General features: G+C 49.9%; 1 protein-coding gene across 3 annotated transcripts in view; it reads right to left on the minus strand.

Annotated features, from left to right (window-relative positions):
• Positions 1-26,086, minus strand: part of OSGEPL1 (O-sialoglycoprotein endopeptidase like 1) — a 37,270-nt gene extending 11,184 nt beyond the window's left edge. The window contains exons 1-5 of one of the 3 annotated variants that reach the window (XM_088475495.1): positions 25,981-25,999; positions 22,588-22,657; positions 15,909-16,132; positions 4,544-4,931; positions 1,936-2,143 (exon numbers count right to left, since the gene is read on the minus strand). In XM_088475495.1, the coding sequence (XP_088331621.1) occupies positions 1,936-2,143; positions 4,544-4,931; positions 15,909-16,132; positions 22,588-22,605 (838 nt within the window). In that variant the 5' untranslated portion in view covers positions 22,606-22,657; positions 25,981-25,999. Of the gene's footprint in view, positions 1-1,935; positions 2,144-4,543; positions 4,932-15,908; positions 16,133-22,587; positions 22,658-23,203; positions 23,383-25,980 lie in introns of those variants that run through there. The other 2 variants (XM_088475496.1, XM_088475494.1) reach the window with 2 other exon arrangements.
• Positions 26,087-26,339: the final 253 nt, after the last annotated feature.

The following is a 26,339-nucleotide window of genomic DNA, read 5'->3' on the forward strand; positions in this document are numbered from 1 at the left end:
CTGCGGCTCCTTGGCTGCCCCCATCCTCCTCCCGGCACTGAATGGCCGCCGTATAGTCGCAGTAATCAATAATTGATTGCAATAGCTCCTGCTTTAAGTTCTGCTGCAAAATTCTCATGGCCTATTGAATATGCCCCTAACTCTACACTCCGGTCACTCAGCTGTGAGGCAGGAGATAAAACACGCCAGGAGGAGACACGCTGTATACCTTCCGGGAGTCTTTCTATTCCCTGTCTCTACTGAGTAAGACGTGAACACTTATATGTTATGGCTGCCTTGGAGCTGAAAAGGGAAAAGGAATAGCATGCCCCAATCGTACGCAACTGCGTTCTTGTCTACGTCTTTTGCTGCAGTTGCGTCTGAGACTTCATGCAAATGCTGCTACAAAGCCCTTCCCTGGTGTACATCCCTGCGTCTGAACGTGGAGGGACTGCGACGCCCGCTGTCTGCCAGCGTCCTTAGATGCTGTATTACCGTCTGGTGCAAAACTCGCTCCAACCCCATGCTAAGTGCAGACTCTCCCTCCGAGTAAAGGCCTCCGAGCATCACAGGGTCTCTGTAGGCTACCGCTTTCAACGACACGCCAGTGACACTTCCAACATTCCCATAAAATGCGACATCCGTTTAGCCACGCCCCATTACCTCTGAGTCACTAGCCAGGAACGCCCCATCTATTTCTGCTACCGTGCGTCCAAACCTGTACTGCGACTCTGTACGTACAATATCGAGAAGCATGCGCGGTACAACTCATGCGCAAATAAAAAAAACATCAACCGGTTGCGTCTAACTCAGAATCAGGCCCCCGTGTGTGGCTGGAAGGTAATTATTATTACTACCAGTTATTTATATAGTGCACACATATCCCGCAGCGCTTTACAGAAAATATTTGGCCATTCACATCTGTCCCTGCCCCAGTGGAGCTTACAATCTATAATCCCTACCACATGCTCACACACATACACACTAGGGTTAATTTTTTGTGGGTGCCAATTAACCTCCCAGTATATTTTTGGAGTGTGGGAGGAAAGCGACGTACCTGGAGGAAACCCACGCAAGCACAGGGAGAATGTACAAACTCCACACAGTTAGGGCTGTAGTGGGAATTGAACCCACGACCTCAGTGCTGTGAGGCAGTAATACTAACCACTACACCGTCTGTGCTGCCTATTATACAATGAGTATACAAGTGCATGGCCCACATCTAGGATGCTATGATGCAGCTCTGGATAATATATAATGATACATACCTCTAATGCAAAGAATAGGAAACTGCTTTTTTAGGAGACTGCTTTGTGAGATTAGTTATTACATGGTCATTGATAAGAGCCAGGAAACCAGGGGAGGATGAGAAGGGCAGATATGAGAAACGAAAAAGAAAAAAAAAAAAAAGAATACTTTAGCGACCCAGCGTATAATGGGTCCGAAATACTAGTAATAGTATAATGCTCTCACTTACAGTACTTTATGAACACAGCGTATATGGCATTTTGTATTTATAAGCATATGTGCCAAGGACAGCCTAAAGCTGGGTACACACTATACGATGTATCATACGATAGATCATTCTGACACAGATCGGTACGATATATCAGCCGTCAGATGGGACGATGCAATGGGCGACGCGATGCACCGTGTAACGATCCACCGTGCTGTCGTACGCCGGTTCGGTAGTGTGTACAGCGCGTGCGATGTATTGTTACATTGGTCGCTGCATTGCTGGGTCACAATGTCGTATGGTGTGTACCCAGCGTATAACAGTATACATAGGAGAATAGGGTATACATGGATATAAAGGTATTTTTCACTAAACCCCATCACGTTCATAGTTTTAATTGAAAGAAGATACAAGAAAAGCTGCATATCTGGACATCAATCTCCTAAACAGAAAAGAAAAGCTGGGAATGATTGGAGACAGGTGACCAAGGCGTACGGTACCTTCCTTTTCCTCCAGCTTCGGAATAAGCTGATCGCAGTGGTTGCGCAGACCGGCGAATGAGAAGTTGCAGTCCTGGTGCTGTGACATCGGTGCTCCCAGCTTACTGTACAACATGTTATCACCAGACCGAGCCAAGTGTTCTATGGCCTGTCCACCACTCATAGAGGAGCATTCAGGATGCGTCACCAGCGACAGTCTCCTGGCCACCTAAATACAGAGTCCATAATTACTGACGGCTATTGTGTCTGTTACCTGTTACCTGTTACAGTCTATGTACTATTCTGCCCCTCGCTCATGCAATAGAGGTTATCACATTTTAAGGCACTCACCAGAACTTTTAGAAAAATCAAAGAGGGATTTATCCAATAGTCGCATCATGTCCATGGGGAAGACGTTTCGGGCTACAGGAGACCTTCTTCAGGTGAAGACAACCAGCCAAGTAACTGTATAACCGCCACAGTGACAATTTACTACTATATATACCCAAACCAATTACCAGTCACCCGGGGGTGATGCCACCGGAAATGACGTCATGGTGGGTCCATCCCACCAGTCTAGTACACAGGGAATCATAACAAATCATCCTACAGCACAGGAGGCCCCAAATTGCCCCCGTACATAGCGGTATGGTGTAAGTCAGATGTGCCACATACCAATAGGAACAATCGCCTGCCGGTGACTCGCGACCAGAAGTGCTCCCCACGGCACTTCCTGTTACAATCGCTCGCGGACAGCCGTGCAGGGCGTGTTGTACCACGTCTGGGTTTTTTCTAACCAACCCCCCGTTACCTCCCCCAAATGCTGACTACCTGCCATTCACTTTGCAAGTGAATCTTCTGTACGAGCGTAATCGCAATTCAACCAGTGCGCGTGACCGGTGCGGCTTACACGCAATGGCTAATAATCGCTCAATCTGCGTAAATACCGCCATAGAGTACACTCTCTGAATTAGGCCCAATGTACGCACTGTATTGGATATAGACTACAGCAAGCAGCATTTCCCAACCATTTTATATGAAGTGACATTTACCAAGTATCATCTATTTATTATGTGCCAATGGGTGTAATTGTAAATGTATTTCCAGTGTTCCCAACTTTGTATAAACGTTTGCCAAGTAACCCTTTGTGGTTTGCAATGTTTAACCTTACGGTGAACTAGGTGGGGTGGGACATTCCCCAGCAAGACTTAAACTCCTATCATTAAAAAAAAGAAATACTGCGCGTAAGTTGCCATTTCGTGTAGCTGGAGTTGCGATGTTGCCAGTTTGCGTAGTGACGGCGGTTTAGTGCCAACACCTTGATGGCAGCCAAGAGTGATCTCATAAAGACTGAGCTGACTACGGGTCTGATTCAGAGCCGGACGCAATTAGCGCTCGCTCGTCCAGAAAATAGGGGTGGCTATTCAAATGAACCGTTCACTCTTTGCGGTCTGTTCACGCCTCTAGGTCTGAACGAGCGAACAAAACTTGCGGTCGTTTTTTGGGAAACTACGCCCCATGGCCGCTCGCATCCTACGTCATGTCCGCTATTTATTAAATTAATTGAGTACATCGACCAGGGTATGAACTGCTCGCTATTCTTGTGGTTGGTTTTTGCTACCACAATCTTGCGAGCAGTTCTGGCTATAAAATAACTCAGTGGCGTGGTCAATGACGCTGCTGTTTTAATTATGCACACCCATAAAACGCCCGTTTTGACCTTTAAGCACGCCTGCGATCGGATCTCCACTCCCCGTTTTCAAGCACCTTCCCCTGTTACCACCCACATACGCCTCCTCCTGTCACTCAAATTATCAGGCATTCGCTATTTTGCGAGCACATGAATTTCGACCGCACTGACTGGTTCGCGCATGCGTATAACGATCCGTATGCATGCGCAGTTGGGCAAACATCGCTCGGAGCGAACGAGCGGCCGCTTACGAGCAGCTCTGAATCAGGCCCTACGTTTATTTTAATTATATCTAATTGTTACTAACGATTGTGACTCAAACGTGTTCCAAAGATCTTTTCAAAAAAAAAGTTGTTACTAGAAGACTTAGAAGTTTAGTTCGTAAACAATAGTTTTATTTTTGTTTTCTTGTTTTAAAAGATTAAAAGATAGTTTATTCCCTTTTTATTATTTTGTGTTATTTTTCCCCAGCTTCACAGCGCCAAGCTCTGACCCGTCAAGGAAAAAAAAAACCCATCGGCTCCCAGTTTAAATAGTTTTGCCAACGATGACAGAGAGCCAGTGGTTCTCCACCATCGATGGCAAAACTATTTAACATCTGGTGGCCACCATCGATGTTTTCCCTAGCACCCTGCACCTCTCACAATCCATGCAGTTCCTCTTTCCTGTCTGGGGGGGTGTCACTCCCTGCTCTGGTGCTTCTAGCATACAAACTGCTGTTGCATCAGCTGAGTGTGCTAGAAGCACCAGAGCAGAGAGCGACACCCCAGGCAGGAAAGAGGAACTGCACGGACTGTGACAGGTTGCTTGAATGAAGACTACGTTAATGTGGCATGTTCTTGGTACACCAGCGACACGCTTGATTTATGCCCCTTTACCCAACACTTGCAAAATCACCCTCGCTGGGGCTGTAGAGAAGCTTAGCAGTAGAATAAATACCTTGTCCAATACGTCCCCTGGGGCACTGTCATGCGACTGGCCAAGCAGCAGGAAGTCCAGTACACTATTAACCACAGCCAAGATGCAGTGACCTCCCGAAATCAAGAGGACCAGGAAGGGGAATTCCACTGGGTGTAATAACCGAATGGTCAGTGCGTGGGCCTCCATGTGGTGGATGGGGATAAACGGTTTATTATACTCTTTCACCAGGTTCAAGCTGTAGGAAAGCCCTACGCCCAGGCTCAGCGCAAGCCCAGGCATCACTGTTGTGGCGATGGCGGACAGCTCGCTAGGACACACCCCACTGGACAGGACAGCGTCACTGACCACCCTGTCTATGCTGTCTCTGTGCAGCTGCTGGGCCACGGTCGGAATTATGCCACCGGTCCTGTAATAAGAGACAGTTGTAAAGATCGCAGTCTGCGAAATGAAAACGTGAAAAGAACATTGTCAAATAAATATAACACAAATCAACTGAGGTTACAGATGTTTATATTACTAATTAAGCCCATGGGGGAGATTCAGAGGCCGGCGCAGTAGTGTCTGCATCTTTATGGGAGCGCAGTGGCGATGGGCGTCCTACCGGCTGTGGCGTAATTCCACCAATGTGTGTATAAAGCCGGCAGGACCATCGGACATCGCATGTGGCTGAAGCAGAATGTCCGACTAACCATGGCTGCCAATGTTAGTGCAACGGCACCTTTAGACGCACTTGACAGACACGCCTGTGACTGGTAGCCACACCTCCAGTTACCACCCAAAACGCCCGTAGAAATTGCATGGATCGCCATGTAATTTGGATCTGTGTCGCTGTGCGGTAAGCATCACGGCACATGCACAGAAGGAATCCATTGGATACTTGCGCACAATGGCTTCCCCATGTCCATCTTCTCCATATCCAAGTCACCCCCCATGTGTTTAAACATTAACTCATTTGAACAATACATTACAATGGTATCAGACCTAGGTATACACATGATAATACAGAGGAAGGCGCTTATTTACTAAGCATCAGGTTCTAAAACCCGAGATTTCCGTTTCTGGTTATGGTTGAAATTTAAAAGGGCAATGATTTTACTAGCCGTGTTATTATACTAGCCGAGTCATACTAGCCGTGTTATTATACTAGCCGAGTTATTATACTAGCCGTGTTACTATACTAGCCGAGTTATTATACTAGCCGTGTTACTATACTAGCCGTGTTACTATACTAGCCGTGTTACTATACTAGCTACTACTATACTAGCCGTTTTATACTAGTAAAAGTATTGCACTTTTACATTTCGGGCATAATCACGATCGGAAGCGCCGGGTTTTAGAACCTGGTGCTTAGAAATTAAATCCCTAAATTGCAGAGAGAAAAGCCAAACTGACAGAAAGTTAGAACCCAAAGCATTTTTGGATTCTATACGAAAATATGAGATATGGTAAGAACTTACCCTTGTTATCTCTATTTCTACGAAGTCCATAGGGTTCCACAGGATACCTTGGGGTATAGGTGTGACGTCAGTCGCAGGGCACCAAAGAGTTAAGCTTTCAGCCTCCCAGGATGCACTAGGTCCCCCTCCTATACCCCGCCCCCGGGCCAAGGCACCTCAGTTAGTTACCAAGCCATAGGCCGGAGGAGGAGAAGGAAGAGAGAGAACAAAGATCTGGACACATACAAGAATCACATTCTCACCAGAGGGAGACGGAAAACCGGTGACCAGAGCAAAGCCCATCTGCAGCACAGGTGCGACAGGGCGGGAGTCCTGTGGAACCCTATGGACTTCGTAGAAATAGAGATAACAAGGGTAAGTTCTTACCATATCTCATATTTTCTACTTCAGGGTCCATAGGGTATCCACAGGATACCTTGGGGATGTCCCAAAGCAGTATCCTTTAAGGGTGGGGACGCTCCTGTGCAGAAAGGAGAATCCGCCGCCCGAAGGAAGCATCCTGAGAGGCGAAGGTGTCAAACCTGTAATACCTCACGAAGGTATGGACAGAAGACCACGTAGCAGCCTTGCAGATCTGAACTGCCGAGGCACCACGTCGAGCTGCCCACGAAGGACCCACAGACCTAGTGGAATGAGCCTTCAGAGAAGGAGGGACCGGTAGGCCTTCATGAAGATAAGCTTCAGAAATAGCCATACGGATCCAGGCTGCCAAAGTTTGCTTTGAAGCAGGCCAACCCTTTTTACGGAAGCCAAAGAGGACAAACAAAGCGTCCGACTTCCTAAACGAAGAAGTGCGGTCAACATAAGTCCTTAAGGCCCGCACAACATCCAATGAGGCCTCACCCACGGAAAGACCCGGTGAGTTAAAGGCCGGAACAACTATTTCCTCGTTAATATGAAACTGGGAAATAACTTTGGGAAGAAACTCGGGCCGAGTGCGGAGCACTGCCCTGTTCCCATAAAAAAACAAGAAAGGGGGTCTACAAGAAAGAGCCCCTAACTCAGAAACACGTCTGGCCGAAGCAATAGCCAGAAGGAAAACAGTCTTAGCTGTTAGCCATTTAAGATCCACTGAGCCCAGTGGTTCAAACGGCGGTCCTTGGAGAGCCCTCAGGACCACAGCCAAATCCCAAGGCGCCACAGGTGGAACAAAGGGCGGCTGAATGCGGAGAACACCCTGCATAAAGGTGCGCACATCCGGGATTGTAGCAATCCTACGGTGAAACCAGACAGATAGGGCCGAAACCTGTACCTTCAAAGAAGCAAGGCGAAGCCCATGATCTAGTCCCGCTTGCAGGAAGGCGAGAATCCGAGACAGACGAAACTCCCGCGGTGCATAACCTCTCGGTCGACACCACTGGAAGAACGTATGCCACACGCGATGGTATATCCTCGCGGAAGACGGTTTCCGAGCTCGTAACATGGTACGCACCACAGAGCTGGAAAACCCCCGGGACCTCAGCATGGCCGTCTCAACAGCCACGCCGTCAAAGACAGCCGAGTCAGGTCCGGGTGAAGGCAAGGACCCTGAGACAGAAGGTCCGGTCGTAGCGGCAACCGCAGAGGAATGTCCACGGACAGACCCTGGAGGTCTGAGAACCAGTGCCGTCTGGGCCACGCGGGAGCTATCAACAGGAGCGTCCCTCCTTCCTGTTTGAATTTCCGGATTACCCGTGGAAGAAGGGAGACCGGAGGGAACAGGTATGCGAACCGGAACGTCCACCGGACGGACAGAGCATCCACCAGAGACGCCCCTTTGTCTCTTGTGCGAGACCCGTACACCGGCAACTTGTTGTTGTGCCGGGACGCCATGAGGTCGATTTCTGGAAGACCCCACCTGTCCACCAGTAGTTGAAAAACGTCCGGGTGCAGGGACCATTCCCCCGGATGAACGTCCTGGCGACTTAGAAAGTCCGCCTCCCAATTGAGCACTCCCGGGATGAAGACCGCTGATATGGCCGGAAGATTGCGCTCCGCCCAAACCAGGATCCGAGAGACCTCTACGAGAGCCGCCCGACTGCGAGTTCCTCCTTGCCTGTTTATGTAGGCCACGGTGGTAGCGTTGTCCGACTGGACCTGCACCGGGCGACCCTGGAGAAACCGCTGTGCCTGCTGGAGAGCATTGAAGACCGCACGGAGTTCCAAGATATTTATTGGAAGCTCCGCTTCTGTCGGCGTCCACCTGCCCTGGAACAAGTGTGGACCCGAAACTGCTCCCCAGCCCCGAAGACTGGCGTCCGTTGTCAACAGGACCCAATTTGGAACCCAGAACGGACGTCCCTTGTTGAGGTGGGTCGTCTGTAACCACCACGTAAGGGACAGGCGAACCTCCTGGGTGAGCACAATCGTCTGGGACTTCAGAGACTGAGTCAGCCCGTTCCACTTGGACAGGATCAGGTGCTGCAGAGGTCTGGAGTGAAACTGGGCGTATTCCACCATGTCGAACACCGACACCATGGAGCCCAGTAACCTCATCGCCGAGTGTAAGGACACCCGGCGGCTGTGCAGACAACTGCGCACCCTTGACTGTAAAGCAGAGATCTTGTCCTCCGTCACGAAGATCCTTTGCTGTCCCGAGTCCAATAAGGCTCCAAGATGCAGAATCCTCCGAGACGGGATTAGAGTGGACTTCTGCCAGTTGATTAGCCAGCCGTGCCGTTGCAGCAGTGCAATGGTCAGGTCCAAGTGGCGTAACAGGAGCTCTGGAGATCCTGCCACCAATAACAGGTCGTCCAAATACGGCAACATGCGGACTCCCTGCAGCCGCAGAGAAGCCGCCATGACCGCCATCACCTTGGTGAAAACACGTGGTGCTGTTGCCAGGCCAAAAGGTAACGCCCGAAACTGGAAGTGGTCGCTGCTGATTGCAAACCTGAGGAACTGTTGATGGCGCCAAAGAATAGGGACATGCAGGTAAGCGTCCTGTATGTCCAATGACACCAAGTAGTCCCCAGGTTCCAGCGCCAGAATGATGGACCGTAGGGTCTCCATCCGAAACTTCGGGACCCGCAAAGACTTGTTGAGTGCTTTGAGGTTGAGTATCGGACGATATGACCCATTGGGTTTCTGTACCAAAAATAGATTTGAATAGAAACCCTGGCCCCTCTGGGAGAATGGAACCGCCACTATAACTCCAGCCTGGAGCATAGTGTGCAATACCTTCCGCAGCTCCGTAGCCTTGTTCCGGTCTGATGGGAGACCCGTGGTGAAGAAGCGAGCCGGGGGTCTGTGCCGGAAGGAGAGGGCGTATCCGTGGGAAACCACCTCCAGAACCCAAGTGTCTGTCGTAGTGGTCGACCAACACTGGGCGAACTGTAGCAGGCGGCCTCCCACCCTGGGATCCCCCAAAGGGAGGCCCGGACCGTCAGGCCGCAGGCTTGTCATCTGGCTTGGGGGCCGGACGTCTGGTACTCCATGCCTGCTTCCGGGGCTTGACCGATTTCTTAGGGCCAGCCTGTCGAGGAAACGACTGTGGTTTGGGCCTGCCCTGGGCCCTAGATGACCGAAAGGACGATGGTCCCGAACCAGAAGGAGCAGCGGCCGACGGGAGACAGGCAGATTTGGCTGCCGCCAGCGTGGCCACAATCTTATCCAGATCCGGACCGAAGAGAACTTCTCCGGTAAACGGCAACGCTTCCAGACCTTTCTTGGAATCTGCGTCCGCCTTCCAGGATCGCAGCCACAAGGTGCGACGAGCAGCTACCGCTGCTGAAGAAATTCTAGACACCAGAGTACTAATGTCTAGAGCCGCCTCGTTGATGTAGGTGGCCGAATCACGGAGATTGCCAATCAACTCCGCCTGATCGGCCGGACAGTCGGATTCAAAAGAAGCCTCTAATGAATCCGCCCAGCGCTCCATCGCTCTGGCAACCCAGCAAATGGCCATAGCCGGCCGTGCTGCCCCCCCTGCAAGGGAATAAGCGGACTTCAGGCAGATTTCTACCTTGCGGTCCGTAGCATCCTTAAGGGAGGACATGGATGGCATCGGCAATGTGGCACTATGGACAAGACGGGTCACGTGAGAATCCACCTGTGGAGGGGATTCCCACTTAGCAAAATAATTATCCGCGAACGGATAAGCCACCGCCAGGCGTCTCTGCGGCTGGTATCTTTTGCCAGGTTGTTTCCACGCCTCCTCTAAATGGTCCACCAACTGACCCGAAAGAGGAAAGACTGTGGCATCGCCCTTCACATCTTTGAAAAAGGCATACTTAGATTTAGCCGCTGGGGGAACTTCGTCCTCAATCACCAAGGCTGTGCGGACCGCCCGAATAAGTCCAGGAATATATACTTTGGACTTAGCATCAGCGTCCTTAGTATGGAGAGGTTCCTGATCGTAAGGATCTAGAATCTCCCCATCATCAGACGTCCCTTCGTCATCCTCATAAGGAGCGGACAGAGACGCCACCGGCCTTTTATGAGACCGCATCACAGACTCCCCTTGCAACACATCCGACAAGTGCTGTACAGAACTTGTCAGGGAGTTAACCCACGCTGGCTCCTGAGAACCCGGGAGCGGGGAAATAGGGAGACTGTGGGGTACCACCAATTGTCGTGGGAACCCCTGCATGGGTGACGACACCACAGACTGCTGGGACAAACCCATCGGAGTAAACGCGGGCTGCGGAGCTAACTGGCCCACTAAAGCTGTTAACGCCTGAGCGAAACAAGCCCAGGGCGGCTCCTGTACCGGTGCTGTAACCGTAATAGGCCGCGCCATGGACAAACACTGCCGGCAAAGGCCCTCCGCGCTACCCTCCCCCTCCGCTAACGGTACTTTGCACGTGGTACACTGTAGCCGGAGGGGAAAATCACTTTCAGACATGATGGCACCACGTATGTGACCTCTCTCACCAATTAAGTATTAAATAGGCGAGAGACCACCCTGCAGCACCGCACCGCAAGGGCTTTAGCAGAAAGAACAGGGACAGTAATAAAGCTGACAGTTTAGAGAAGAAAAGATTACAGGCAGCAGCGCTAGCACAGTCACATACAATGCAGAAAAATAACAATTCCTGCACTAACAGCGCTGATCACTCAACTACACAGACACAGGGCCTGGTAGGACACAGCGCTGCATACACAGACCTGACCACAGCGGAGGAGAGGTATGCGGGGGGACCCAGACCACGATGCTTCCGTCCAGCGCTTCCAGCAGCGTTCACCATGCGTTCTGGAGAAGATGGCCGCCGAGGAGCAGAGAGGAGGCTGGCCTGGGGGAGGAGCGCTGCCACAGGACCAGTCGGCAGCATGCAGAGAGGGCTGTGTGCAGCGGGGGAGGCGCCGGCTGTGAGACAGGGAAGGCGCGCTCCCCTGGCATGCATTTAACCCCTGGGACGCCGCAGCGCTACCGCTCTGCTGCGGTCCGCTGTCCCAGGGGGTAGTGGAAGCGCAGGTTGGTCGCCTGGCTCCACGCTGCAGCCAGTCCCCAGGGAGCCCCCTGCCTGGGGACTTAGGACCATGTGATCAGCGGGGACCCACCGCGGGACCCCGCTGCTTACCTCTGTCCCCCTTGAATCCGGCCATGGTCCGGAGCATCTGGGGTCACCGCTAGCTGTGACCCCAGACGCCCACCAGCATCCCCGGATCAGTACCGGCGTTCTGGTACCGGCGGGGTGTAGGGAAGACAGCATGGACGTCAGGACTGACTGTCCATGCTGTTCATCCAGATGTGCAGCCACAGCTGCATGAAGAATAAGCTTCAGGGGCTCTTCTAGCCCCCACTCCAACAGGTGCACCCGACTCCGGCCGGGCACCAAACTAAACTGAGGTGCCTTGGCCCGGGGGCGGGGTATAGGAGGGGGACCTAGTGCATCCTGGGAGGCTGAAAGCTTAACTCTTTGGTGCCCTGCGACTGACGTCACACCTATACCCCAAGGTATCCTGTGGATACCCTATGGACCCTGAAGTAGAAAAGAACTTAAAAGCAAAAGACAATGGACATTTTAAAAAATAAGTTTCAACATGTTTAATATACTACAGTACACAATGTGCATCTTCCAATGACGGGCAAGGCAGGATTCTACACATCTGCTTAGACCAGATTTATCATCCAGTTATGAGATGTCAAGCAAAGCTGCTTTGAGTTTGATGCATCAGTTTCTCAGGATAAGGCGCAACTGTTGTTTGGATGAAGAGCTTGAAAAATGTCCTAAATGTTCCATATAACAACCTCCTTAGATCTGTCCTGTCTCTTACATATATGCACAGCGGGAGCCGGGGTGCGCACCGTCCCTCTAACAGCTCCCACTGCAGCACGCAATGGGATGGACCTGGGCGGAGGAGGACCTAGCTGAGCCGGAAAGGGGTAAGTATATACAGCAGTGAGGGGGAGGGCCAGACCTGGGTGGAGGAGGGCCTAGCTGAGCTGGAAAGGGGTAAGTATATACAGCAGTGAGGGGGAGGGGCAGACCTGGGTGGAGGAGCACCTCTCTGACTCGGGAAGGGGTAAGTATATACAGCAGTGTGGGGGAGGGACAGACCTGGGTGGAGGAGGACCTCTCTGAGCCGGGAAGGGGTAAGTATATACAGCAGTGTGGGGGAGGAGCAGACCTGGGCAGAGGAGGACCTCTCTGACCCGGGAAGGGGTAAGTATATACAGCAGTGTGGGGGAGGGGCAGACCTGGGCAGAGGACCACCTCTCTGAGCCAGAAAGGGGTAAGTATATATAGCAGTGTGGGGGGGAGGGACAGACCTGGGCGGAGGAGGACCTCTCTGACCCGGGAAGGGGTAAGTATATACAGCAGTGAGGGGGCGGGACAGAGCGGACGTCAGGGTAGAGCAGGGGGCAGAGCTGGGCGAAATAGCAGGTGGATCAAGGTGACCCTGCATATGCAATATGTATGTAACAGGGAAAACATTTTCAGATAAAATTAAAAACTTTTAAAAGTGAAATGGTCCATTCTAAAAAAAATAAAAGGACGTTAACCAGTTAATATGCTCTAATGTAAACCGTATAGCTCGGAGACCTCCAATCCAAGTCACAAAGGCCCCGATTCAGAGGTGGACGTAATGTCGATACCGCATGCAGACGCCCGATGCTTTCAGTTTGCTCATGCATACGAGTCGCACTGCACATGTCCCGATGGTTAGTGCCGTAAAACGCAGAACAAATTTGTATGCAGAGAGGCAATTTTAGTGGTAATAGGGGGGGTGGCTAGCCATACGTGGGTGTGGCGCAATTGCACTGAAACCAGCGGCCATGTTCACACAGACTTTCTCCGCCGCCAAAGGGTTGGTGCGTCTTTGTACATCGACGGAATAGTGCCGCGGCCAACAGGCATCTTATTAGGAAGATCACTGGCCGTGGCATTAGTACATGGTTAAAATGTGCATCCGTAATCGCAATGTGATCGCTGCGCACATGCAGTGTGGCTTATACGCATGCATGATGGCAAACAATCGTGCGATCTGTGTGAAAATCGCATTAGCGTCCGCCTCTGTCTCCAAAGCACAGGAAACGCCTAAAATCATCTCATCCCCGTTAGATAAAAAGCTGGCGGGCCTGAAGGTGACCATTGATTCTGTTTAAGCACAACTACGCAACACACCCGTCGCTGTGATGAGTCCGAGCAGTGTATTTCCTATATGGACGAAGATCTGGCAGAAACTCAAACTATAATCCACGCTCAATAGTCTACAATACTCTCAATGCAAGACAAAATAGAGGACTTGGAAAACAAAAATAGATGAAATAATTTGCGTCCCATTGGTCATGCTTAGTCAGTGAAACCAAAGGAGCTGACGCACCTAGGCCCTGATTCAGACCCGCTCGCAGCCTCTGTAGGCGTTTTTTGACAGCCACCCTGTCTTGTTGCGAGCCCCGTAGCGACTGAACTTCAGTTGCTCAGCGGGGCTCGCACACGCCGGACCCTGCGCATTCCCAGTGCGCAAACATCGGGCCACTTGCGAGTGGCTCTGAATGAGCTCCCTAGTCTCCCACTGGCTTCCTACGGAGCTCAAAATGATCCCCTTCACTGGTACCTTTGGTGGTGGAGCCAGTTCACCGAGAGGGACCAGATCGCCAAAATGACCAGCGTAGACCTCGGCCTGTTATTATATGTATCCTCAATTATGCAAAGTACAAGCTATGGAGGCCTATATAAAGCATCCTGGTCTTAATTACCAAGGATACAAACTCCTGCCCTTTCAAGACATTTTGCATCGAGTCGCCATGAGACGCAGGGAATTTTCTCCAGTCTGCATAAGTCTTCAAACTGGGATCCGTTTTTCCCTAATGTATCCTGCAAAGCTGCGGATTTCTCACAGTGGGAAACCTCATTATTTCCATTCACCTACCACAGCAAAAACGTGTGCGGACTCCAGTGTTCTCCCCAGAAAATGTTTCCAGCCGGGTGGTATCAACAAGTAGCCGGGTATGGGCCTTAATAATAGCAATAATAAAATGTTTTAAACCCTGACCTTATAATGATTTAAACTTTAAATAAAATTGTATAATTATCCTTTTCTTATTAGAGACCCAGTCGTCTGATTATGAAAAAGCTGCAAAGTCTGTAGGATCTGGTCCTTTTTATACAGCTAACAGATACTGGGCCTGATTCAGACCCGGACGCAAGCGCTGAGCGCTCGCAGCCGGGTCGATGGTGGCCCACAGCACATGCACACGACGGAGCCGGCTCCGTCGTGCGCATGCACGAGACCCGGCTAGCGACGGGCAATCCGTCGCTCCAGGTCTCGCACCAAAGGGGGCGAACTGTAGATGTTGAGAAGGGAACGCTTGCCGTTTGGGGGAATGTTCCCGAGGGAACGCTTGCCGTTTGGGGGCGGCCCCACTGACATCACGAGTGATGTCAGTGGAGAGCATCCGGCTCTGTTAGAGCCGAAAGCTCTCTGGAGCTTGCGATGAACGAGACCCTACCACAAGGGTTTTGTTGCAAGCCCGATGGTCTTGACCATCGCGACCATCATCATGGCCGCTCGCTATAGCTGTGGGTGGTCACCCACAGCTATGCGAGCGGCCGGGAGGCCGCTCCAAAAAAAAAAAAAAAAAAAGCCCTGATTCAGAGCGAGCGCTCTTTCAGAGCGTCCGGCTCTGAATCAGGGCCACTGTCCCCACTTGCAGTCTCCCAAAGTGCCGGGTGGTGCACCTGCAAAAAACAGCCTTGGGAGAACACTGGACTCCCAGCTACATCCTCCCCAGCTCTAGATGCGATGCGCTGATTTTTTTCAGCTGGGCTTGGTTTTCTTCACCACCATGATTCAATAATGATGGACTATTTATGTGGTTTGTATGGCAGTCACTTAGATGCTCTATGTATTACATGGCGGTCACTAGGATGCTCTCTATATTATATGGTGGTCTTTATAATGCACTCTGTATTATGTAGCATGGCATCAATTCAAACGCGGGGAGAGCTTGGGGACAGCCCAGCATCTCTGTGAGTGCTGGGCACTCCCCCTACACTGATGAGAAGGGTGTACGTCTCAAGGTCACATCATTTTGAGTAACCACGCCCCTTTTTTGGGTGCGCGCAGAAATGCTCTCCTTAGATAGCTGCCATGCCCCCTGCCTTTCCTAGCGTGAACACTACTCTACATTATGTGGAGGTCACTGGGATGGTCTCTGTATTGTACAGCAATCAGAAATTAATATTCTTGTTTGCTTTAAATAACTTAAATTTATCATATGAATTGTGCGTATAAATGAGATCTATTGTTAATTATAGTTTAACTACTTATTATAAAGGAAGATGACTTAATGCTACACTCAGGGTCCCAAATAAAGTTACTTTGTGCCCAAATTAAAAATATATAATGAATAAACATATGGTTTCAGTGAAACACATTTATTTCATATCTAGTATATCACATATAAACTAAGGTATTAAACAGGTAAAAAACAAAATTAAAAAAAATAAATGTATTATGTGTACTGCACTCAATTTAGTAATTATGAGTTTACATACTTTAAGTGCACATCTTTCTGAGATAAGAGGGATTCTCCCAGTATTTTGCCATTTTCGTCCACTACAGCGGCCCCGGTATCGTCACAACTGGTTTCTATCCCCAGGACCACCCTAGGGCGCGTCACCAAGGAGCGCACAAAGACCCGTTCTTTCCCAAGAGTCCGTGTAGTCCTACACATATTATAAAACAGTCTTGTCATCTCTAACGGCCCTTCACCGGCAACCTAGAAAAAACATAAAGCAAAAATCACCTCAATCTGTCAGTCATAATAAAGTCAGAACTACTCCAGCTATAAGAACTGGCTTCAGAAGAGATGTCAGTTTGTGCATGGAATGTTAACGCTCATGTATCAAATGCGGTGTGATAGGTCTGTAATGTATTGCTGAAATGTAGCGTTTTCATGGGTTTACAGATAAGCTTAGAAAATGTCATCAGGAACACAAGGAAATATGAAGCCCCTCTCCTTTTATATTACATTCTGAAGTGCCATAAAAAGGGCCGTGTGTGATAATATATAATATATAGTATAGATTCTATATAATTCCTCTTGTAGATAAGTGATGGTTAAAACAGAGTTAGAATGTAAATCGCCTTATGCTGGGGGTTGGGGTGCAGATTTCCGTTTCTTGCGTAGAATTATATTAATTATTCATTACTGATGGAAAAACATCAGTGATGTTTATAAAGCCTGATAAAGGGCAGATATTTTCCCTAAACATTGCTTATATATTTGCTTTAGGCACCCCCAGGGGGGAATTAGGGTTAGGCACCACCAAGGGCCAGTATTTCAAAACCATTACGGGAAAAGCTGTGTTTTTAATGGCAGCAGACACTGCACTTTAGCATACGTGAGTATAACATAGTAGTCAGCAGTGGCTTGCAGCCACAATCGTCCATGCTCTCTCAGCATAGCCGATTCCCTGGCACTACAACACGGTAAGGCCTACGACCTGGCCGCTAGACAGCATCAGGGCACAGAGCAGTAGGTTTGTGAGAGTTTTCAACTCTTCGGCTGGGTACACACGGAAAGATTTTCTGTCCAACTTGTTGATTGGTTGGAATGAGAATCTGGTAAGGTATGGGAGTAACTGATGCTCAGCAATTTGCTCCTAAATGCCAGAAAACAGAGGAAAATGGTCGGTCAGACAAGTTTGTTAAATGTTTGATCTAAACAATTTGTTCAAACAACAGTTTTTGTCCATTTTCCGGTGTTTGGGAGCAAATTGCTGATTGTCATTTGCTTTCGTACCTTACCAGATTTTCATTCCAACCAATCAACAAGTTGGATGGTTGGACAGAAAATCTTTACGTGTGTGTGCAGCTTTCCTCTGCTGCTCAGTAATGAGTTGCAGCTGGGCCTGTGCAACTGTGAAAACCTGGAGTTCCACACCTCCACTGCTAATGCAGAATGCACAGGCTTTACTCCAGCCTTCCTTGGAGTGAGCTGATTCCACTAGAACACAGGTCCTCAGGACCCCAAACGGTGCATGTTTTCCCGGTCTCCACACTGAATCAAGTTGAATAAATAGCTCCACCTGTGGACCTTTTAAAATGTGTCAGTGAGTAATGATTACACCTGTGCACCTGCTGGGTGACCTGCAAAATGTGACCTGTGTGGGGTCCTGAGGACAGAGCTTGAGAACCACTGGTCCAGAATTCTAGAATGTGGGCAATTCAGGTGAGAGACCACCCCTCCCACCACAAATAAATTTATATATATATATATATATATATATATATATTAGGGATGAGCGGGTTCGGTTCCCTGAGAACCGAACCCACCCGAACTTCGGGGATCCGGGGCGATCCGAGCCCAAGCTCGGATCTCCCTGTCTGCCCCGGATCCCTCTCCCGAGGCAAAACCTCGAGATCTGCTGTCGGATCTCGAGGTTTTGCCTCGAGCGGCCATTTAAAAAAAAATGCCTTTGCCTTTAATGGGCAAAGTGCTGATTGGCTGACAGAGCCGTCTGTCACGGCTCTCAGCCAATCAGCATTATGGTGCTCATTTGCATGTAGCACGGACTCGTGAGATCCGTGCTACATGCATCTGTGTGATTGACAGTGACACAGAGCACAGATGGGTCAGTGAGACCCGTCTGTGCTGCTGTGTATTTCAATGACACAGATGCACGCACGGACCAGGAGATCCGTGCTACTTGCATCTGTGTCATTGACACAGAGCACTAACGGGTCCGTGAGACCCGTCTGTGCTGCTGTGGTAAATAAAAAAAAAAAAACCTGTGTAAAAAGAGAAAAAAATGGCGTCCTCCCCCCCAAAAAAAGAGCAACCAGCCCCGGGCATTAGTGACCCAGTGCTGGGTGTGCTTAAATACAGGGGACAAACGACATAGGGGTCCCCTGTACTTAAACACAACCAGCACCGGGCTAGTCAGAACCAGAGCTGGTTGCCAAAATACGGGGGACAAACGACGTAGGGGTCCCCCGTATTCTGCGCAACCAGCTCTGGGCTCTGATCCGGTCCTGGTTCTGGAAATACAGGGGAAAAAAATGAGTAGGGTTCCCCTGTATGTTCCAGAACCAGCACTGGACTTTTTCTAGCGGGGGGCTGATGCCACAGCCAGGGGAGCCCTTTCACCGGGCCCCCCAGCCGCAGCATCAGCCCTGACCGCTAGTCAGCCCAGGCCGGGGATCCCTGGAGAGCTGGGGACCCCCCCAATAAAGGGGTCACCCTCTCCAGGGCACCCCAGGCCCAGGCTGATAGCCCGGGGCTATCCCCGCCACCCCTGGTGGCGGTGGGTGGCGGGTTGATTGTGTGGTGTGGTGTAAATAAAGAATATCAAACATTGTCTTTACAAGTAGAACTGCAAGTCCCAGCAAGCCTGCCCCGCATGCTGGTACTTGGAGAACCACAAGTACCAGCATGCAGGGCATTAAGGGCCCACTAGTACCTGTAGTTCACCTGTAAAAAAATGTTTAAAAAAAACACAGGACACACACACCGTGACAGTATAAGTTTATTAAACATACATACACACACACACATGTACACATACTCACCTATGTAACCTGTAGCATCGGTCCACTTGTCCGGTAAAGTATCCCTAGGGGACCTGTGAAAAAAAACATACTCACCATCTCCTATGCGAGGTTCTGTCCTCTTCGTTCCAAAGTAGGCATCCCCGGACTTGGCAAAAAAAAAAAACGAAAACGCGATCCACGAACTTAGTACCGTTCTATAGAACGGTACTTCCCGAATGAGAGCTTAGCGGCGGGGTATCACCATGGAAACCCCGCTGCTAAGCGTTCATTGGCTGAGAGAGGCCATCTCCCGTCTCTCTCAGCCAATGAACGGCTCCCTCCATTGTAGTCAATGCTGGGAGCCGCAAGGTTATTAAAGTTTACCCTGCGGTTCCCACCATTGACTACAATGGAGGGAGCCGTTCATTGGCTGAGAGACGGGAGATGACCTCTCTCAGCCAATGAACGCTTAGCAGCGGGGTTTCCATGGTGATACCCCGCCGCTAAGCTCTCATTCGGGAAGTTCGTGGATCGCGTTTTCGTTTTTTTTTTTTTGCCAAGTCCGGGGATGCCTACTTTGGAACGAAGAGGACAGAACCTCGCATAGGAGATGGTGAGTATGTTTTTTTTCACAGGTCCCCTAGGGATACTTTACCGGACAAGTGGACCGATGCTACAGGTTACATAGGTGAGTATGTGTACATGTGTGTGTGTGTATGTATGTTTAATAAACTTATACTGTCACGGTGTGTGTGTCCTGTGTTTTTTTAAACATTTTTTTTACAGGTGAACTACAGGTACTAGTGGGCCCTTAATGCCCTGCATGCTGGTACTTGTGGTTCTCCAAGTACCAGCATGCGGGGCAGGCTAGCTGGGACTTGCAGTTCTACTTGTAAAGACAATGTTTGATATTCTTTATTTACACCACACCACACAATCAACCCGCCACCCACCGCCACCAGGGGTGGCGGGGATAGCCCCGGGCTATCAGCCTGGGCCTGGGGTGCCCTGGAGAGGGTGACCCCTTTATTGGGGGGGTCCCCAGCTCTCCAGGGATCCCCGGCCTGGGCTGACTAGCGGTCAGGGTTGATGCTGCGGCTGGGGGGCCCGGTGAAAGGGCTCCCCTGGCTGTGGCATCAGCCCCCCGCTAGAAAAAGTCCAGTGCTGGTTCTGGAACATACAGGGGAACCCTACTCATTTTTTGTCCCCTATATTTCCAGAACCAGGACCGGATCAGAGCCCAGAGCTGGTTGCGCAGAATACAGGGGACCCCTACGTCGTTTGTCCCCCGTATTTTGGCAACCAGCGCTGGTTCTGACTAGCCCGGTGCTGGTTGTGCTTAAGTACAGGGGACCCCTACGTCGTTTGTCCCCTGTATTTAAGCACACCCAGCACTGGGTTACTAATGCCCGGGGCTGGTTGCTCTTTTTTGGGGGGGTGCACGCCATTTTTTTCTTTTTTTACACAGGTTTTTTTTTTTTTTTTTTACCACAGCAGCACAGACGGGTCTCACGGACCTGTCATTGCTCTGTGCCAATCACACAGATGCATGTAGCACGGATCTCCCGGGTTCGTGCTACATGCAAATGGGCACCATAACGCTGATTGGCTTCCTGTCTGCCACTGCAGTGCCACTCCTAGATGGGCCACGTGTTTGTGCCGCCCCCTTGTGTCGCTTAGCATAGTCATCCAGCTTCCTCGGTACAACCTTTTGGCCTAAAAACAATATTGTGAGGTGTGAGGTGTTCAGAATAGAGTGGAAATGAGTGGAAATTAATGTTATTGGGGTTATTAATAGCGTAGGAACAAAAAAAGGCCCATTTATGTGATTTTAGCGGTTTTTTTTTATTTTTTAAGAAAAAATCCAGATCCAAAACACAAAACCCAGAACCCAAAACACGGAAGGGTGGTTTTGGCAAAACCAATCCAGATCCAAAACACGAAGAAAGATCCAGATCCAAAACCAAAACACAAAACACGAAAAGTGTCCGGTGCACACCCCTAATATATATATATATAAAAAATATCATACAAACTCGGCACTCACATGCTTTTCAAACTGCAACTCCTTTGAACATAGGGAATGTTGGTTCCAAAATATTGCAATAATTTGTTAAATCTGGCCACCGCTTCACGGTCATTCCCATCTAGCCAGTCCCTACACTGATTCTCAGATAAATGAACTTGATCTGCCATCTTGGCCTCAAGCTTGCATACATTTTAAACAGAAAACTGGGTCCTGCCTTAAAGAGACAGGACCACACCCAGGGCTATCAGTTAATAAGCACCTGGAAAATTTTGTGGTCACACTTGCTAGGGCACCCTGTTTTTCAAATGTAAGACAAACTTTTTTCTTTTTCCAGGTGCTTATTAACTGATAGCCCTGGGTGTGGTCCTGTCTCTTTAAGGCAGGACCCAGTTTTCTGTTTAAAATGTATGCAAGCTTGAGGCCAAGATGGCAGATCAAGTTCATTTATCTGAGAAACAGTGTAGGGACTGGCTAGATGGGAATGACCGTGAAGCGGTGGCCAGCTTAACAAATTATTGCAATATTTTGGAACCAACATTCCCTATGTTCAAAGGAGTTGCAGTTTGAAAAGCATGTGAGTGCCGAGTTTGTATGATATTTTTTATGTAGATGGTGTGGTCACATACCAAGGGCACCCCAGATGGTCGAGTGCCGTGGATTGAGCCTGTCGTATATATTATTTATATATATATATATATATATATATATATATATATACACACACATACATATATATGTACACACACACACACGTGTAAACAAAGAATAGTTTGCACTCTTTGAGGGGTATTCAATATGGGTGTTTTTTGCGTTAATATCGCATTTTTTATCGTTTTTGTGTTAATATCACTGGTTTTAGTTTTACACCGTATTCAATTTCAAAGACTTATCGCATTTTTGAAAAGTCTTTGATAAAAAACGGGGATAAGTTTTCACCATTGAATAGGTGTCGAAAAAAAGGGGTGCAGGCTTAAAAAAAATAGCCTGCACCCCTGAGATTGACATTTAAAAAATAACTGTCAAAAAAAAGTTTAAAAAAAAAAATAGGGACACCCCAAAAAATTACTTTTAAAATTGGGGTGCAAAAAAAAAAAAAATGGGAAAAAATTGTTAAACAATAGGCAAATAGGTTCAGGGCTATTCTGCAAGTATGCGGCACGTGTTTTCTAGAATAGAATTATAGCGGCAGGTGCACAAATGCAGAATTTTTCAAAAATTACTTTAGGGACATCAAAATATGCTAGTACCCATTTTCATGTACCCCAAATTTGATGGGACCACTAAAAAAAAATAAAAAAATAACCTAAGTGCTCTTCTGCATCACTTCTTCAATGTCGGGAAAAAAACACCTGCTGCGGCTATTTAAATACCCGACTTTCAATTAAAGGCTAAAACGGGGGTACCCATAGTGTTCCCCCATGTTTTTACAACTTTAGGGGGGTCTTACAATTATTTTAAGGAAAAATTCGTAACTTTACGCAAGTCCAACTTCGGAGTTTGCCGTTTTCATTAATTTTATATTGAATGCGGGGATAAGCGGGAGCGCGCACCATACTTTAACGCAAAAAAAATCTCCGATGTGCTCCGTTAACTGCAGCCTTCAAAACTTCGAAGTTAACGCATTTATATTGAATACCCCTAAATGTCTTTTTATACAAAGTGTTACTCACCTCACTCAGTGTCGACATTATGAATGTCGACAATATGGCTTGATACCCCAGATAGCAGGATCAGTAATAACTGAAAAACAGCCTATATTTAACTTCTGCATATCATAAAAACAACACACATTGCCTGGTAATTAAACAGTGGCGTATTTTACCATCGGGCAGCAGCTCCCCCTGTACCACCCACAATGAGCTGCTCAGTTTGAGCTTGGAGGAAGTCCGTGCTGAACTGGCAGTGAATGGGTTCCCATTCAGAGGTGTTTTCTCCCCCTGGGACTGTCAGTCCAGGCAGCGGTTAACAGAGATAGTGCTTCCAGTAAGGATGGCCATTGACCACCAATGGCTGATGGTTTTGCCATCGATGGTTCTAATGGTTCACCGCTATCGATGGCACAGAGCCAATATGTTTTTTTTTTCCACCATGTGCCAGGACACAGAGCTTAGTTCGACCCCCCCCAACAAGACCCGCAAAGCCCTGCCCCTACTCTCAGATTGGGCTGCTGTCTGGTCAGTATTAAAACAGTGAGCCTATTGGTGGATGGAACTATCAATGCTTCACAGCTGATGGTTTCATACCACTGATGCCAACCACCAATGGTACCATCAATGGTTAACTTACCGATGGCCATAGTACACGGATTCCTAACCACGGTCCTCCATGCACACCATCAGTCCAGTGATTAAGGATATCCATACTTGAGCACAGGTGTCCCCCCTGACACACAGACCCCTGTGACACTGTGTCCTTCTCACACACAGACCCCTGTGGCACTGTGTCCACCTGACACACAGACCCTTGTGACACATAGACCCCTGTGACAGTGTGTCCTTCTCACACACAGACCCCTGTGACACTGTGTCCTTCTCACACACAGACCCCTGTGACAGTGTCCTTCTGACACACAGACCCCTGTGACACTGTGTCCTCCTGACACACAGACCCCTGTGACACTGTGTCCACCTGACACACAGACCCCTGTGACACTGTGTGCTCCTGACACACAGACCCCTGTGACACTGTTTCCACCTGACACACAGACCCCTGTGACAGTGTCCTTCTGACACACAGACCCCTGTGACACTGTGTCCTCCTGACACACAGACCCCTGTGACACTGTGTCCACCTGACACACAGACCCCTGTGACACTGTGTCCACCTGACACACAGACCCCTGTGACACTGTGTGCTCCTGACACACAGACCCGTGACACTGAGTCCTCCTGACACACAGACCCCTGTGACACTGTGTCCACCTGACACACAGACCCCTGTGATACTGTGTCCCCCTGACACACAGACCCCTGTGACACTGTGTCCTCCTGACACACAGACCCCTGTGACACTGTGTCCCCCTGACACACAGACCCCTGTGACACTGTATACCCCTGTGACACTGTATTCCCCTGGCACACAGACCCCTGTGACACTGAGTCCTCCTGACACACAGACCCCTGTGACACTGAGTCCCCAACACACAGACCCCTGTGACACTGTGTCCACCTGACACACAGACCCCTGTGACACTGTATTCTCCTGACACACAGACCCCTGTGACACTGTATCCCCCTGACACACAGACCCCTGTGACACTGTATTCCCCTGACACACAGACCCCTGTGACACTGAGTCCTCCTGACACACAGACCCCTGTGACACTGAGTCCCCAACACACAGACCCCTGTGACACTGTGTCCACCTGACACACAGACCCGTGACACTGTATTCTCCAGACACACAGACCCCTGTGACACTGTATCCCCCTGACACACAGACCCCTGTGACACTGTGTCCTCCTGACACACAGACCCCTGTGACACTGTGTCCCCCTGACACACAGACCCCTGTGACACTGTGTCCTCCTGACACACAGACCCCTGTGACACTGTGTCCCCCTGACACACAGACCCCTGTGACACTGTATTCCCCTGACACACAGACCCCTGTGACACTGTATTCCCCTGACACACAGACCCCTGTGACACTGAGTCCTCCTGACACACAGACCCCTGTGACACTGAGTCCACCTGACACACAGACCCCTGTGACACTGTATCCCCCTGACACACAGACCCCTGTGACACTGTATCCCCCTGACACACAGACCCCTGTGACACTGTGTCCTCCTGACACACAGACCCCTGTGACACTGTGTCCCCCTGACACACAGACCCCTGTGACACTGTGTCCCCCTGACACACAGACCCCTGTGACACTGTGTCCCCCTGACACACAGACCCCTGTGACACTGTATTCCCCTGACACACAGACCCCTGTGACACTGTATTCCCCTGACACACAGACCCCTGTGACACTGTGTCCCCAACACACAGACCCCTGTGACACTGTATTCTCCTGACACACAGACCCCTGTGACACTGTATTCCCCTGACACACAGACCCCTGTGACACTGTGTCCTCCTGACACACAGACCCCTGTGACACTGAGTCCTCCTGACACACAGACCCCTGTGACACTGAGTCCCCAACACACAGACCCCTGTGACACTGTGTCCACCTGACACACAGACCCGTGACACTGTATTCTCCTGACACACAGACCACTGTGTCCTCCTGACACACAGACCCCTGTGACACTGTGTCCCCCTGACACACAGACCCGTGACACTGTGTCCCCCTGACACACAGACCCCTGTGACACTGTGTCCCCGACACACAGACCCCTGTGACACTGTGTCCCCCTGACACACAGACCCCTGTGACACTGTGTCCACCTGACACACAGACCCCTGTGTCACTGTATCCTCCTGACACACAGACCCCTGTGACACTGTATCCTCCTGACACACAGACCCCTGTGACACTGTATCCTCCTGACACACAGACCCCTGTGACACTGTGTCCCCCTGACACACAGATCCCTGTGACACTGTGTCTCCCTGACACACAGATCCCTGTGACACTGTGTCCCCCTGACACACAGACCCCTGTGACATAGACCCCTGTGACACTGTGTTCCCCTGACACATAGACCCCTGTGACACTGTGTCAACCTGACACACAGACCCCTGTGACACTGTGTCCTCCTGACACACAGACCCCTGTGACACTGTGTCCCCCTGACACACGACACTGTATCCTCCTGACACACAGACCCCTGTGACACTGTATCCTCCTGACACACAGACCCCTGTGACACTGTATCCTCCTGACACACAGACCCCTGTGACACTGTGTCCCCCTGACACACGACACTGTATCCTCCTGACACACAGACCCCTGTGACACTGTATCCTCCTGACACACAGACCCCTGTGACACTGTATCCTCCTGACACACAGACCCCTGTGACACTGTATCCTCCTGGTACACAGACCCCTGTGACACTGTGTCCCCCTGACACACAAGCACATGTGACACTATTGTCTCCTACTCACACACACTTCGCCACTGTCTCTCAGCCTAGAGACCGGGCTTCCTGCCCCTGCTTCGGAGCTGCTCTCCCCATTGGCTAACTCATCATCCAGCTAATTGGCTCCTGGACCTGTCATTCATCATTTCAGCGTAACGATTGGCTGCCTCTTTCCCAGGCTTCCTGTGATACACGGTCTATCTATCTGATACATTGTATCACATCAGTATTGTCATCAGCTGTCATACACTGGAGCGCGATGTACAAGAGCTGTCACTCACCCGGAGCACGTGACGTGCCTGCCCCGCCCCAGCTGCCCCCCTGAACTCACCTATCAGGGGTCAAGAAGAACTGTGATCAAAATAGGCAGCAAGTCTTCCCACA

This window comes from Taudactylus pleione, unplaced genomic scaffold, assembly GCF_031769625.1.
Source record: "Taudactylus pleione unplaced genomic scaffold, aTauple2 ptg000173l, whole genome shotgun sequence".
Lineage (NCBI taxonomy): Eukaryota > Metazoa > Chordata > Amphibia > Anura > Myobatrachidae > Taudactylus > Taudactylus pleione.